At 55.2% G+C, this 14,669-nt stretch overlaps 2 protein-coding genes across 5 annotated transcripts in view; one reads left to right on the forward strand and one right to left on the reverse strand.

Annotated features, from left to right (window-relative positions):
• DENND4A (DENN domain containing 4A) overlaps nucleotides 1-569 on the reverse strand; it is a 60,451-nt gene extending 59,882 nt beyond the window's left edge. For all 4 annotated transcript variants that reach the window (XR_013227443.1, XM_077318039.1, XM_077318040.1 and 1 more), the window contains exon 1: nucleotides 439-569. The gene's annotated coding sequence lies outside the window, so the exon portion shown is untranslated. The remainder of the gene's footprint in view (nucleotides 1-438) is intronic.
• On the forward strand, nucleotides 431-14,421 carry RAB11A (RAB11A, member RAS oncogene family). Its single transcript, XM_077318044.1, has 5 exons — nucleotides 431-609; nucleotides 7,989-8,184; nucleotides 9,378-9,571; nucleotides 10,752-10,832; nucleotides 12,434-14,421. The coding sequence occupies exons 1-5, from the start codon at nucleotides 567-569 to the stop codon at nucleotides 12,571-12,573; spliced, it is 654 nt and encodes a 217-aa protein (XP_077174159.1). The 5' UTR covers nucleotides 431-566; the 3' UTR covers nucleotides 12,574-14,421.
• The last annotated feature ends 248 nt before the right edge of the window (nucleotides 14,422-14,669 follow it).

The following is a 14,669-nucleotide window of genomic DNA, read 5'->3' on the forward strand; positions in this document are numbered from 1 at the left end:
GTAGGTCTCCTGGCTGGCAGGTCAGAGTTTGGTGGGCTCTCTGCACATGCTCAGGGGCCCTCTCTGGGGGCCAGACATTCAGCCTTGGTACAGCCGCACTCTGTGCGCGCTCAGAGGCCCTCTCCTCCCTTCGGAAGCCCCCTTTCAATCGCCTTCCCGTGCGGCGGCCCCTTTAACGGGCCATAGAGGCGCGCAGAGCCGTCCACCGTCCCGCACCGCCGGTTCCCCTTCGCAGCGCCCCCCCCTCGAATGGAGGCGCCGAGCCCTTTCCTCCTTCCCCGGCCTCTATGGCGCGCCCGGCGCCGCTAACCCCGCGCGGCCCTTCGCGAGCCGGAAGTGTCGTTCCCGAGGGGCCGCAGACCCTGCGCGGAGGGGGCGGAGGGGCGGGGCGTGACCCACGACCCGGAAGCGCCTCCCCGCCAGCGGAAGCCGGCTGACCTGGGAAGCGGCCTGGGGTTGGCGAGGGGCCGGCTGGTGGGCGGGGCCGAGGAGGAAGCCGCCGCAGGAGCAGGAGCAGGGAGGGGCCGCGCCCGGTCGGTCGGTTCTTCCTGGTCAGCGGCGCCGCCATGGGGGGCTCCCGAGACGACGAGTACGACTACCTCTTCAAAGGTGGGCCTGCGGGCGCCCTCAGAGCCCCCCCCCCGGGTGGAGGAAGGAAGGAGGGAGGGAGGCCCCGCCCCTATGCCCCCCCCGGGCTGCCCCCTCTCTGAGCCCAGGCAGGGACCCCCCCTCCTCTTCATCCGGGGCTCTGGGGTTGCCGGAGGGAACTGCCGGTCATAGAGAGCGCAGCCCCGCCCACACCGGGCAGGCCCCGCCCTTCCTCTCCCTCCCCCCCCCCACCGGGACCAACCTCTAAATGAGCTCCTCCAAGGACGCCGGGCGGGAGGCCCTCGGGCTTCCTCGCAACAACAACCCTGCGAGGTAGGCTTGGCGCAGAGGTAGGGCGCTTGGGACTGCCCCGAGGCCGCCCAGCCAGGTCCCAGGGCAGAGTCTGGCCCGGGGATGGACAACTGCAGGATCTCCAGGGATAGGCCGTGGACTACAAGGACCATGATCCCCTGCCAGCAGTGCAGGCGCTCCTGGGGTAGTCCAGGAACCGCAGTGAACAGGAGCCCCTGTCAGCATGGCCATGCCAGGGGCTCATGGTCATTGTGCTCCATGGACCTCTGGAGAGCCACAGTTCAACCATCTCTGGCCCAGGCAGATATGCTGACTCGTGCCCAGGCTTCTTCCCCTTTCTCTTCCCGGTCAAAAACCGTTCAGGGATGGAGCTTAGTCATATGCACTCATTCTGTGCTACCTTACAGGGTTGTTGTGAGGATAAGCAGAGGTTCAGAGAATGATGTAAGCCACTCTGGAAAAGGAAATAAAGAAACATCTGAGTCCTTAGCTGTCATACTCAATGTTTCCCAATCCTCCCACGGGTTCCTCCCCCCTTCCTTGCTGCCCCTCCTTTCTTCCTCCTGGGCCACCACCTACTCAGGTTCCTCCTTCTCTTCCTCCAGGGGTGGGGCTGGAAGGAAATGTCTCTTGCTCTCTCTTGCTCATGCACTGTGTGAGATATCTGCTGCATCCCTGTGTGGTCTCTCTTGGGAGTCATCCCTTTTCACAAGGTGCCACTGAACTTCTGCCTGGCAGGTTTGACCAGGCTGTTCATGAGAGTCTGACCATGAACTGGGCAGGGCTGGCTTTTCCTGGGGTCCTGATAGTTGGGACTGTGGGGCTGAGCATGTGGGAAGCCAAGCGCGTCTCGCCTTTGTAACAGTTAAAAGTGCAACCAATGTATGTTTGTGGCCAGAGCATCCGTTCAGGATGGATGAGGCCAAGGTCCACACACTCTTTGCAAGGGCTGTGCCAGGCCTTGGCCCCATGAAGCTGCCTGCTGCTGAACCAGACCCTTGGTATTGCCTGCTCAAACTGGCAGCTGCTTTCCAGGGTCTCAGGCAGAGGTCTTGGCCTTGGAGATGGGGGTTAAACCTGGGACCTTCTGCATGCCAAGCGGGTTCTGTACCACTGAGCCACGCAGCCCCTTCCCCTGCTCCATGACAACCCCCTGAGGGGTGGGGGCATTGTTTGACCTGCTGGAGAATCAGCCCTCTCTCTGGATTTTCTCCCTCCCTCTCTGGGGCTGGAAAGCCAGAATTGTCACCCACTATTTTCAGGAGTTGGCAGGGAATGGTGTTTGTAAGCCACTTTGGAAATCCTTCAGGTAGTGGAAAGCAAGGTATTAAAAACCAGCTTCTCAGCATGGCAGATACAGTAGGTGGACTCCGGTAGGTGGGTCTCAAGATGCATTAGATGGGCTGCCAGAAGGAGCAGACTCCCTTCAGCCCACAGCAGCATTCGGCATCTGGGAGGGAAAGGCCGAAGCCCTGCAGAGAGACTTGGAGAGGTTAACCCTTCCCCTGGTCTGGGGCATTCCCAGAGAGTAGTGAAACTGAATTCTCAGGGCTACAAAACCCTGTGCACTATTCACTCTTTTTTTTTTTTTTTTTGCACAAGGAAGAGACAGGCAGTTGTGTGTGTTAAACAGCAATATATAAGAAGCAGCCCTGCTGGATTGGACCGCAACAGGGTCTGTGGCACAAACCTCCTGTGTCTAACGAATAATTATTACTATTTTAGCTTCATAGCGCACCATTCCCTAGTAGGCTCAGGGCAGGTCACAAGAAGGACCAAAGCCTACAACACTGACTAATTGGCCTGACTTATTTATTTATTTTCTTAGAGTCTTATACCGCCCTCCCATACGGCCCAGGGTGGTTCACATGGAACATCATGGGATACGTGGAACATCCTATCCTATAATAAATAAGAGTCATATTTCTGCAGATTATCCGTAGACTGGAGGATCTGGGAATTCAATTTTTGAGATGTGAGGCAGTTAGTCCGTGTTTGCAAAGCACTGGGGAAGAACAGCAAATGTTAGAGAAATACATTGCTGTCTTTGCGCATTAGACCATTTTTGCTAGCCAGAATGAACATCTTTTAATTCAACGAAAAGCAGATTTAATAAGATCCTGGTTTGCCAAAGGCTGTGCGATTGCACTGGTCTTAGTTCAGATTTTACTTACTAACTTGGAATGGATGAAGGCTGCAGCTGCTGTAACTGACCTTGATTGTCTGTCACTGTTTTGTTTTGCAAACCTGGTTCCCACCACATTTGTCCTGTATTTTATTTCTGTTTATTCTTTCCTCTTGTTATGCCAGTAAAGGCTTTTGTTGTTGTTGTAACAGTCACAACACAACATATCAATATCAATTCCAACAGTAAATATAAGGATAGATTCAAGTGGGTAGCCATGTTGGTCTGTAGGAGCACAACAAAACCAGAGTCCAGTCAGGCACCTTTAAGACCAACAAAGATTGATTCAAGGCGTGAGCTTTCGAGTGCTTGCACTGAAGAAGAATGCTTGCACTCCAAAGCTCATGCCTTGAATAAATCTTTGTTGGTCTTAAAGGTGCCACTGGACTCTGGTTTTATAGTAAATATAAGTTTAACAATAATATAAGTTCAACAGGTTACCATAATTAATTCATTGAACAGTTTTCAGTAGAACCACTTGACCAGAGCCCCCGGGAGGTCAGAATCAATTTAGGTTTTAAAATTAATAAATAGGTTAAAAGCCATCTCTCCAATAGAAGAGCGGAGCACTGCCTGTGTGAAGCCCACAGCCATGAAATGACCCCCCCCCCCACCAAGAAGTTGCGTCCTGTTAGATCTGAAAATGGAAGTTCTATTTCCTTTGGGCCTCGTGACTATCCGAAAGCATCGGCCCTTGTCTTTACATGCAGTGAGAATGCAGTTGAAGCAAAAGGGGACCCTAAACCGATGAGGGGGGACAGAACACCTTCTGTATGAAGGAAGAGTAACGAGGCTTTTTAGCTTGAAGGAACTGATGATTGAGGGGCGACATGAAAGAGGTTTACGAACTTGTGCGTGGATTAGAGGAGGAAGAGAAGGAATAGCTTTCTTTTTCACAAGACAGGAACTCAGGGGCACCCGATGAAATTCATGAACAGTAGGCTGAGAACAGAGAGGAGGAGGTCCTTTTCCCGCCGAAGAGTCGTTAACAGGTGGGATTCACTGCCGCAGGAAGGGGTGGCGAGATTGGAGAAAGGCATGGAGCAGAGGCATAGAGGGAACACCCTGTCAGGGGCAGGGAGGCCGTGTATTCTTGGTGCTTGGGGGGCAAGAGTGGGAGGGCCCCTGGACTTATGGCCCATTGGTGGATGTCCCAATGCCCCCTGGGTTTTGGCCACTCTCTTCTCTTGCATTCTTCAGTAGGTCCCCTTGCAGACACATCTCTGTCATCCTCCATTCCTAGTCTGTCTCATGCCTGTGTCAGGCTCTCCTCCCTGCCCACTGTTCCAAGTCGGGCATTTACAAAGCCCTTGCAGAGTGCTAGTCCTCAAGGAAAAGTAGTGAAAAGTAGGTAAAAGCATAACATTTGGAGTGACAGTCTGTCTTCGCCGATGGTCAGGCAGTACTAGGGGATTGTGGCCACTGTGTTTTGCAAGAGCTGAGCCCTTTCAAAGCAGGGTTAACTTTTGCCGCCTCTTGCTGTTTTCGATAAGATTCTCCTAGATCCCGTTCCCTTGTGTGGGGAATGGCTACAGAGGCCCCAAGTCTTGCTCTGCCCTCTCGGTAATTCCCTGGGGAGCCTCTGGCCTGTGGAAGTGCTAATGGTCCTGGAGGCCGCCCTCCGGGGAATGGAACTTTAGTCAATATTTGTTCAGTACCTGGCTCAGCCAGCCGCATCCTCGCTAGTAAACAGCACTCTGATAAGTCTCAGATGGGGGGGGAAGCCCACTGTAATCTTTGGGAGGGACAGAGTCTCCCCAAGAACACTTGCTGGCGCCTTTTGGCTTGTTTGCGTCTGGTGTGAAATGTGCCACTTTGACAAAGGACCGCAATGGCTTGTTTTCTGTGGTTTTCCCTCTCTGGTTCTCCTCTTCCCCCCAGAATTTAAAAAACAAACAGAATGAGAAGGATTATTTAGAGTCCAGGTGGCGATTAATACAGTGGTGGTCTCCAGGTGGCTGGGGAGCGATTCAGCGCCTGAACCTCCGCATCCAATTTGTGGCGCGTGCAGAAAGGAAGTGGATGTTGCAGACTTTTAGAGGAAGAACGCATTCCCCCCCTGACGGATAGAGCGCGCTCCCAATTCTTCAATCCGGAGGCTTGTTTTCCAGCTCTGGAAAGGTGCTGCCGGTGCAGTTCTGGCTCTTATCGCACAAAGGAATGCGATCGCCGCTTCCTTTGCAGCCGGGCGGAGAGGCGGCGGCCGAGGCAGCTTCCCTGGAAACTGCTGCATGAGGAGAGACGTCATGCCTCGGCCGCAGGACAAAGATCGATCGGCGGCGGCACCTCCAGCAAGGGCGAGGGACCGTCTCTGTGGTGGGACAGCCTGTCCGGTGCCCTACCTAGGAGACGTTACTGTGAGAGTCACCTCTTCTGGCAGGTGGAGGTCTCGCACCCGCTGCTCTCACTTCCCGCCTTATTGCTGCATAATCCTTAGCTCAGGGGTAGTCAAACTGCGGCCCTCCAGATGTCCATGGACTACAATTCCCAGGAGCCCCTGCCAGCGAACGCTGGCAGGGGCTCCTGGGAATTGTAGTCCATGGACATCTGGAGGGCCGCAGTTTGACTACCCCTGCCTTAACTGCTCACTTTTGGGAACAGGCGGATTTCTCAGCAGAGGACTGCCGAGGGCCGAAATGGCCCAGATAACGGTGCTTTGTCATGCGCCAGGGAGGTTGCCAAAGTGGATGAGAACCTCGAGTCCTCCTTGGAAGGGTTCCTCGGACTTGGGCTCCAGCGTTCCTTCCAGTGAGGCGTAAGGTTTTTGTTGTGGCATCAGCTAAGTGTTCTTTTTTTTTAAATGCTGCCTCCTGCCAGGGCCTCCCAGCACCAGAAGAGGCTGGTCTGTCTCGGCCTGGCACCCTGGCGCCCTGTTCCCTCCCTCCCTCGCTCGCCTGCCTCCTTCCCCCCAACCCTCTCGGGCTCCGACCGGCCGTCCTGTGACCAAAGGCCATCAGCACGTTCCAGTTTGAACAGCCCTGCGTCACTCACTGTAGGCATGCAAAAATGCCCCCGCTTCCAGCAAACTTACTTGCACGGTCTTTCCAGGCAAGAGGCAAAAGCTTTGCCATGGCCCACCTCTGCCAAGCTCCCCTGACCTTCCTCGGTGGCCTTCCGCCCAAGGACTAACTGGGGCTGACCCAGCTTGGCATCGTGCGTAAGAGCAGAGGTCTTTGATTTGGAGAACCAGGTTCGATTCCCCACTCCTCCTTCACGTGCAGCCAGCTGGGTGACCTTGGGCCAGTCACGGTTCTCTCAGAGTTCTCTCAGCCCCATCTGCCCCACAGGGTGTCTGTTGCAGAGAGGGGAAGGGTGGGCAATCGTAAGCCACTTCGACACTCCTTTGAGGAGTAAGAAGCAGGGTACAAAAAGCCAGCTCTTCTCTCCCAGTATTGGACTAGTTTGGATCCTCCGGCTCACATCCAGAGGGTTGAAGTATTTGGCATGGAGAAGTTTGGTGCAGTAGCCGTGTTGGTTAGGCAGGCCACTGTTATCCTGAAATGAGGGGGGGGTGTTTAATAGGGAGAGGGGCTTGCTTGGGCCCACAGAGTGATTTCATGGTGGAGGCAGGATTTGTCATGAGTTTTGAGAGTGCCATACAGAAAACAGAACTTGAACCAAGGAGCTCCTGATTTCTTTTTGGGTTTGTTTTTTTTTTTAGTTTGGTCACAGCCATCATATTCAGTGGTGGCTAAAACGTGGCTCTCCAGAGCATCTGTGGACTACAATTCCCATGAGCCCCTGCTAGCTGGGAATTGTAGTCCACATACCTCTGGAGAGCCACAGTTTGGCCACTCCTCTGCAAGCCAGTACCCCCTCAAACGTGTTGAATGGCTTCTCCCCAATGGAGACCCAAAGCCACTTACATCTTGCCCCTCCCTTCCCTTTTATTTCCACCATACAACCTTGCGAGGTTGGGCGGCCCCAAATCGCGTTCCGAGGAGGACTCAATCCCCTCTTCTCCCCAGCATCCTGCGGGCTCCACATTGAACAAGCCAGGCGTGTGTGGGCCCTTGTCTATCGGAGCCCACGTTGCCACATTAAAAATTGAACCGAAATGACTCCAAGCCTGAATCAGCACATGCAGCAGAATTCTGGGAACTCTTCCCACCACTTCTCGAGCATTTCTCGCCATGTCCGCTCCAAGCATTCAAAATAAATTGGCAGTCGTCTCCCGGTTGCACCTCTGATGTCAGCTGGATTCAGGTGGGCGGCCGTGTTGGGCTGAGCTGGAGTCCAGGGGCTCCTTGGAGACCCCCCAAGCTTTCAGGGGCAGCCACACTTAAATACCTGCTGTCCGGTTTTCCTTCTGATTTAGGACTGCCCCCCCCGTCCCCCCATTGGCAGAGGGAAGCCAGTTGGGCTGGCATTGCGTTTACTTGCAAACCGGAAACAGGGCTCTGCGGGAAGCCAGAGAACTGCAGCCGTCAGACAGCGGAAGACATCCTAATTGAATTAATGTTGAGACTTCGAAACGTTTAATTAAATCTGCATAAAGTCACTTGCCTTTTAAAAAGGCGATCCTGGTATGGTCCTCAAGAAAAGGGATTTCCACCCATCCAGAGAGACGGGGGTGGGTGGGAGCCGGAACATCTGAGACCAGCTTCAAGGGTTGAACCAAGAAAAGGGGGAAGATCTACTTGAGTCTACAGAGATCAGGGCCCTGCGAGACCTGAAACAGTTCAGGAGGGCCTGCAAGTGCCTTGACGGTTGGCTGTAACTCGGTTACAGTTCTATGAAGAACTTACAGCCCCAGGGCTACCTCTTCCTCTTGTCCCAAGCCGTTGCCTGCACCTTGTCCGCTTTTGCGGAGATTCAGGCAAGATTTCGGTGGAACAGGCGTGCCGTCGGTCCCCGCCTCTCCCCCTAAAGCCGTGCTCTTCTGTTTGTTTTGTCTCCCCAGTGGTCCTCATTGGGGACTCGGGGGTGGGGAAGAGCAACCTGCTCTCCCGCTTCACCCGCAACGAGTTCAACCTGGAGAGCAAGAGCACCATCGGCGTGGAGTTTGCGACGCGGAGCATCCAGGTGGACGGCAAGACGATAAAGGCCCAGATATGGGACACGGCCGGGCAGGAGCGGTATCGGGCGATAACCTCGGCGTGAGTGACTCCCCCCCCCTCCTCCCATGGGGATGCGGCGGCTGCAACCCCCCCCCCCCAAGCGCCACCGGTGTGTCCTGGTTGTGGGGGCTGCTGATCCTGTGGAGGCAGAAAGCTGGACGTGGGCAGGGAGGGGTCCGTTTCAGGCTGACCAGTGGGCCCCGTCTGTAGGGCTGATAACTCCAGTGGGGTAAACTCCTGGGGGGGGGGGGTGGAGCCTTGGAAAGGTGGAGTTTGGGAGGGGGCATCAGAGGGATGCTAGCACAGATCACAGGGGAAACAAATAAGTAGAGTCTATTGGAATCATTTCCTGGAGGGTAAATTTATCAGTAAACAACGCAGGTCCCTGCAATCCAGCAGGGCAGAAGATAAGAAAGATCAGCTCAACTGTCTGACGTACAAAGAGATGCAGCAGACGTAGTCCTGCAATGGCAGGCCTTGGCTGAAGCGTCCCCTGCACTGCTGTTATTCACAAATAAAAAAGACGTAGGTTTAAGCCGCTAAGGATCCAGGTTAGTGGTAGGAGCCCTTGGCCAACAGAACGCATGGCTGGGCTCTTCCCCGGGTGGTGCGTTGAAGGTGCCTTGCCCGCAGGGGAGTTTGTCAAAGCAGACGGTGGCAAAGCCGGAACTGGTGTTGTGTGGCGGCTGGACGCAGATTTGGGAGATCCAGGTTGGGACTCCCACTCTACTGTGGAAGCAACCTGGGTGACCTACTTTGCTGGGTTGTTGTGAGGGGGAAATGGAGAAGAGGAAAACGGTAGAAGCCCCCTTGGGCTCCCGTGGCAGAGAAAGGTGGGGAAAGATGGAAGCAAGCAAGCAAAGCAAGAAATATTGAATTCCTTGGGTGTTTTCAAGAGGCCCTGGTCCACAGGGCAATAGCCAAGGATCTCCTGTGGAGAGTCACATATCAACAGGCTGGAAGATCTGGGGACAATTCCCCCCCCTCCTCCATGGGGCAGCCCTTTGGGGTGGGGCTGTCCTGTAGCACCATCTTTTTAAAAACTCTTGTGTCCCACCTTTCTCCCCAGCGGGGCCTCAAAGCAGCTCCCATCATTCTGCTTTCCTCCCAAAGCAACCCTGTGAGGTAGGCTCAGCTGAAGGGGATTGGAGCCTGGTTTTACCCTAGTCCCCTTGGCTGCCCACCCCGGGGGGTGCTGACTGGTGTCCCCCCCCACCCCCCTCTGCCTGCAGCTATTACCGTGGCGCCGTGGGGGCCCTGCTGGTCTACGACATTGCCAAGCACCTCACCTACGAGAACGTGGAGCGGTGGCTGAAGGAGCTGCGGGACCACGCGGACAGCAACATCGTCATCATGCTGGTGGGCAACAAGAGCGACCTGCGCCACTTGCGTGCCGTTCCCACGGATGAGGCCCGGGCTTTCGCAGGTCAGTGGGGCAGGCAGCTGGTCTGTGCCTGCATGTGGCCCTGCTGCTTTCCCAAGTGGCTTGAGCAGGTGTTTACTGTTGCCTCCCATTCGCCTCAAATATGGGGCTAGCCTTATTCCATAAGCACATAAGAGAAGCCATGCGGGATCAGGCCATCGGCCCCTCCAGTCCAGCACTCTGCGTCACACTGTGGCCCAAACCCCAAAGGCCATCAGGAGGTCCGCCAGCAGGGCCAGAACTCCAGCAGCTAAGAAGCCCTCTCACCCTTGTCCTCCAAGCACCAAGGAGGCAGAACATCCCTGGCACAGAGAGACCATGCTATCTTTATTAGCAGTGGCCAAACTGAGCTCTCCAGATACCTGTGGACTACAATTCCCATGAGCCCCTGCCAGCTCATAGCCACTGCTGGACTTCAGCGCCAGATGTTTATTCACACCTTGATTTCAATCCACATTCGCTAAAGTTCAGCGAGATCACTGCCTCCCCCCAGTTTTACTGTTTGGTGTCTTTCCTTTTTCCCTTTTTTCAAAAAAACTACTTTGGGGGCTTCTGGTTTGGGTCTGTTGTGGCTTCGGCAGTCCCTAACCCCAACCCCGTGAGGCATTATCAAGAAGGGTTCAAGTTTGCCGAGGGAGAAACTCAACCAAAGTCCTGACATTGTAGTGACTGAGAAGGGATTTTCAACGAGGAAGTGGGGCTGGGGGCCCAACGAATTACAGTTGGTGGGGTTGTTGACCGGCGTGTTGGTCTACACCAGGGGTGGCCAAGCTGTGGCTCTCCAGGTGGACTACAATCCCCATGAGCCCCTGCCAGCATGTGTGGTAGCTTGGCCACCCCAGGTCTACAAGGAAAATCCGGAAACTGACAGCATGCCTTTATCAGGACCGACCCAGCAGCTCCTGGCAGTGAGTGAGCTTTTGAGTTCTCCAGAACTCTTTGTCAGACTGAGGTTAAGATGAACAGAAGGGAGGGCGGAAGCAAATTCCCCTGCTGCTAAGAGACCTCTTCAGGCCAGCATGTTGGGGTGTGTCGACAGGCAGAGAAGAATCCCGTTTCAGGGGTCAGCAAGAGCCAACGAGACGCTGCACGGCGGAGGGCAAAGGAGTAGTCCCCAAGCTGGCAAAAAAACCAGGACTGGGCCCCCAAAGCTCACGCCATCTTTTCCCGCTTTTCCTCCCAGAAAAGAACGGCCTCTCGTTTATCGAGACCTCTGCGTTGGACTCCACGAATGTGGAAGCGGCCTTCCAGACCATCCTGACCGGTGAGTCAGCCGGGGGGGGGGGGTGCTGACAGTGGAGATGGGCATGGGGGACCAGACGGGGAGCCCCTTCTTGCAAGCAGGGTGCAGGAGCCGAAGTGGGTGGGCGTTGGGAGTGTGGAGGCCGTGGCTTTGCCCCTCTCAGAGGCTGGGGGCTAGAAGAGAGATGTCAAATTCCTGGCTGTTTGAATCACAAGTAGCAGGTGGGGCAGGGCAAAGGTGGCGAGGGGACATTTTGGTGAGGAGGATGTGTTGATACTGGGTTTTTTGTGGTAGTTATTTATGGCATTACTGCCTTTTTATCAGGTTTAAACTCTATTACTTTCCAAATTCCCAAAAATGTACCTGCAACCTGGTTCAAGTGGGCAGCTTGGCAAATGGGTGAAAATGAACCGTTGTTGATCTCCCTGAGGCGGGACCCTATCCTCCCATCCGCCCTGTGGGTTAGCCACGAGGGGCGGGGTCTAGGGAGCAGGTGGGAGGCCTCCTCAAAGTCAGGATCCTGTCCGCTTCGGTCAGGGAGAGTCATCTGAAACCATCGAGTGTATCCTTCAGAGGTGGCCAGTCGCCTTCCCTTCCTCTCCCCTGGGAGGTAGGGGGGGCTGACAGAGCTCTGAGAGAACTGCTCTGTGAGAACTGCTCTGACAGAACGGTGACTAGCCCACTGTCACGCAGCTGGCTGCAAGTGGAGGAGGAGCAGGGAATCAAACCTGGCTTGCAGATAAGAAGCTACAGCACTTCACCACCACACGAAGCTCCCCCCCCCCCCCCCGGGTGAGCCTAGAGGGGTTTGCTCTCTGCATTTCCTGGCCTTACAGTCCTGGGTTTCTCAATTTTCCGGTGTGGAAACCAGATCTGTGGGTTGCATTGGCCTTTAAAAGGGGTGTGTAGCTTGACCCTGGGAGAAGGGGGGTGATCTACCACTTTTGTCTGGAGAGAGGATGCTCTCTCCCTAAAGAATTCTCCCTGTCTTACAACCCCCCCCCCACCCCCGAACCAGCTCCCCATTTTGACCTGGGATCTCCTGCCGGCCGGGCTGAGGCTGAGGGAAGGGCGGTCGTGCACAAGCAGGCTTTTCTCCGGCCGCGGCCACGCAGGGGAGAGGAGAGTCACCCGAAGGCCCTGTTGCAAGGACTGCGGTGGGAGCAGCACAAAGCACTCTGGGGGCAGGAAGCACCACAGCCCTCTGCGCGGCTGCGGCCGTAGTCCAGAGTTCAAGTGTGGGGTGGAGTCAGCTTTGCCTGCGGCCGGCTTCCCCAGTTGACCCGTGCAACAGAACTCGTGACGGAAGAGCACAGCCGAGCACCGAAGGGGGTGTGGCAGTTCAGGAGGTTGGGGGTGAAGGAAGCCTGGACCTCGGGGACCAGTGAATATGATGCCCCCTTGGCCTCAGTGACCCGTTTGCCCCATTGGCCCAGGGGAAACAGGGTGCTGGGATTGACGGGCTCTTGACCCAGCAGGGCTCTTCTTATGGCCTTAGATCGGGAGTGTATCTTGGGGGGGGGGGGGGCTGTCCTGAGCTCTTCTGCCGCTCCCAATGGACAGGAGGCCTTCTGGGCCTGGGACTGCAGCGGCAACAGGCTCTGCTCCTCTTTCCTCTCCAGAGATCTACCGCATCGTGTCTCAGAAGCAGATGTCCGACCGCCGCGAGAACGACATGTCTCCGAGCAACAACGTGGTCCCGATCCATGTCCCCCCGACCACAGAGAACAAGCCAAAGATGCAGTGCTGTCAAAATATATAACCCGCTTCTTTCCCGTGTAATCTCTCCCCTAGTTCTGAATTGGAAATAGATCTTTGGGCTCACGTTGGTATTCCTGTGATGCTCCCCTCTCCCCCGTCCACAGAGTCTCTTCCGGTTCTTTCCGCCGGAGGCTCCTCCGTGTCTCGACCCTCTGATTTATTTCCGTGTCGCGAGTCCTCCGTTGTTTGCATGTGGCTGCAGCATTATCCAAATGTTAGTCTGGCAGGGCGACCACCACGACGGAGCCCCCCTTTGCAACGAGCCGGCTTCTTCAGCAGCGAACCGGGATTGGCTGCCTCCACCCCGTTTTGTCTTTTGCAGCTTGGAATGTGAATTACGACGCTCCAGGAAATGTGAGTTGACTAGCCCTGAGAATTTTTGTTTTTAATTGCATCCCCTGGACCTCATGTCAGTTGTTCCTGGAAGGACGGGCCCCGTACAGCGTGCCGCTGGGTATCTTGTGGCTCTCAGCCAGTTGCCCTCCCTTGAAAAAGATACGGCCAACCGATCGATGCTCTCGATTGCCGAAACGGCTTCAGGATTGGGGTTCCCCAGCGCTAGGATGCCACAGGTGATACTGGGGAACGCGGCCGTCCTGCAGAAATCAGTCTAGCAAAGCACTAACTTGAAATCCCAAGTCTTGAGGCACAGAAGAGACTTCCTGCTCTGCCTCTCCCAGCCAACGTCCCAGCCCTGACACTTTTGGGAATCCTTTATCAAGGCAAGATAAGCAGTATATAATTTTTAAAAAATTGTCTCACGACGAATTAACTTCCCCAGGCAAGAGAGCGGCAGACTTGCTCCACGGCACGCTGGCAATAGCTTTGTGGGAGTTAGGTCAGCAAACCAAGGAGGTGGGCGCTGGGTGCCCATCGTAGAAGAAAAGGGCAGGTGAGATCCTTGCATCTTGCTCGCCGGTATTTCGTGCGGCTCTCAATTGAGGCCTCGGCTCACTCTGACACACGTGGTCAACCTTTCACTCCTCCTGTGGCCCAGCGGAAACTCAGAAGTTTCCTTGCCAAATCTCTGTTTGAGTTTGAACATTTGCTACTGTTTGAGTTTGAACACTTGCTAAGTCTGGCTTGATTCTAGCAGTCAAGGTGCTGGTCAGAGCGAGTGGGGATTAGACCCAGTTTGTGGATCTGGGGAGAGGGGCTTCCGACACCCCCGTTGTGTCACCAGCCCTGGGTGCCCCAGCAAACGGCTTTCCTCTGCCCACTAGAATTTCCCCCTTGAGCTAAAGAGAAGGGCCTGAGCAGCAGATAGTCTGCGACTGGCTCTCAGGGAGACGACGTCTTTGGTTCCCAGCTAGAAAGGTCTTACCTTGTGTTGCATTCCGAAACGTAAGAACGGTTGTCCCTGGATAGCGGCTTCTAAAGGATTGTTCCTCCTAAGGTACTGGGGAAGCCAAGAACAAGAGAGCAAAAAGTCCCCCGGTGTCTGTGATGGGAGGGGGGGGGGGAAACCAGGAGGAAGGAAGCGTCTCACAAATTGACCCCCAGCCCTCTTCCCTGCTCCCGTGTCCCTTCCCCCCAGAGTTGCACAGAGTGCTGCATTTCCCAGCCTGCCTGTCAGTCTTGCAGTGCTCATGACGTGCCGCACGCACTGAAGGCATTGCTGTGGCCCCGCCCTCTTTTCGTTTCTGGCTCTCTGTAGAGTTCGCCACAAACCTCCCTCCCCCCCCCCCCCCCCCCACACACACACACACCATGCCCCCCCTCCCGGTCTTCATTTTGTAAATGGCTTTGTTTACTGTATGCACATTCTGTACTTTTGAATATTTTTTAAAGATTGATTTAAAATGATTCGTTCATGGGGATTCTAATAAAAGAATTGCAGGGGACCGTTCGGGCGTGATCGAGCGAGCTTCTTTGGAGGTAGGCAGCAGAGGGCGTTTGGGGATTCCGAAGTGTCAACAGTGACCGTCCCACGCCAGGCAGAGGTGGCTCAGAATAAATTCTGCAAATCTGTTTGGGGGAAGCACGTCTGGATTGGGGGGGGGGGGGGAGCTAAGTTTTTGGTTTGCATGCCTAACGGTGGGAAATGTTTCCTGTGTTGCTGTGAACCATGTAGGGCTTCAAGGTAAAGCAGATTAG

The sequence above is a fragment of the Paroedura picta genome, chromosome 18 (assembly GCF_049243985.1).
Source record: "Paroedura picta isolate Pp20150507F chromosome 18, Ppicta_v3.0, whole genome shotgun sequence".
Classification (NCBI taxonomy): domain Eukaryota; kingdom Metazoa; phylum Chordata; class Lepidosauria; order Squamata; family Gekkonidae; genus Paroedura; species Paroedura picta.

Bases quoted from the DNA above. Each gene is read 5' to 3' on its own strand.
- RAB11A (XM_077318044.1), top strand. From the start codon at position 567: ATGGGGGGCTCCCGAGACGACGAGTACGACTACCTCTTCAAAG. The intron at 610-7,988 runs GTGGGCCTGCGG...TTGTCTCCCCAG, and splicing joins GTACGACTACCTCTTCAAAG to TGGTCCTCATTGGGGACTCG. The intron at 10,833-12,433 runs GTGAGTCAGCCG...TTTCCTCTCCAG, and splicing joins CTTCCAGACCATCCTGACCG to AGATCTACCGCATCGTGTCT.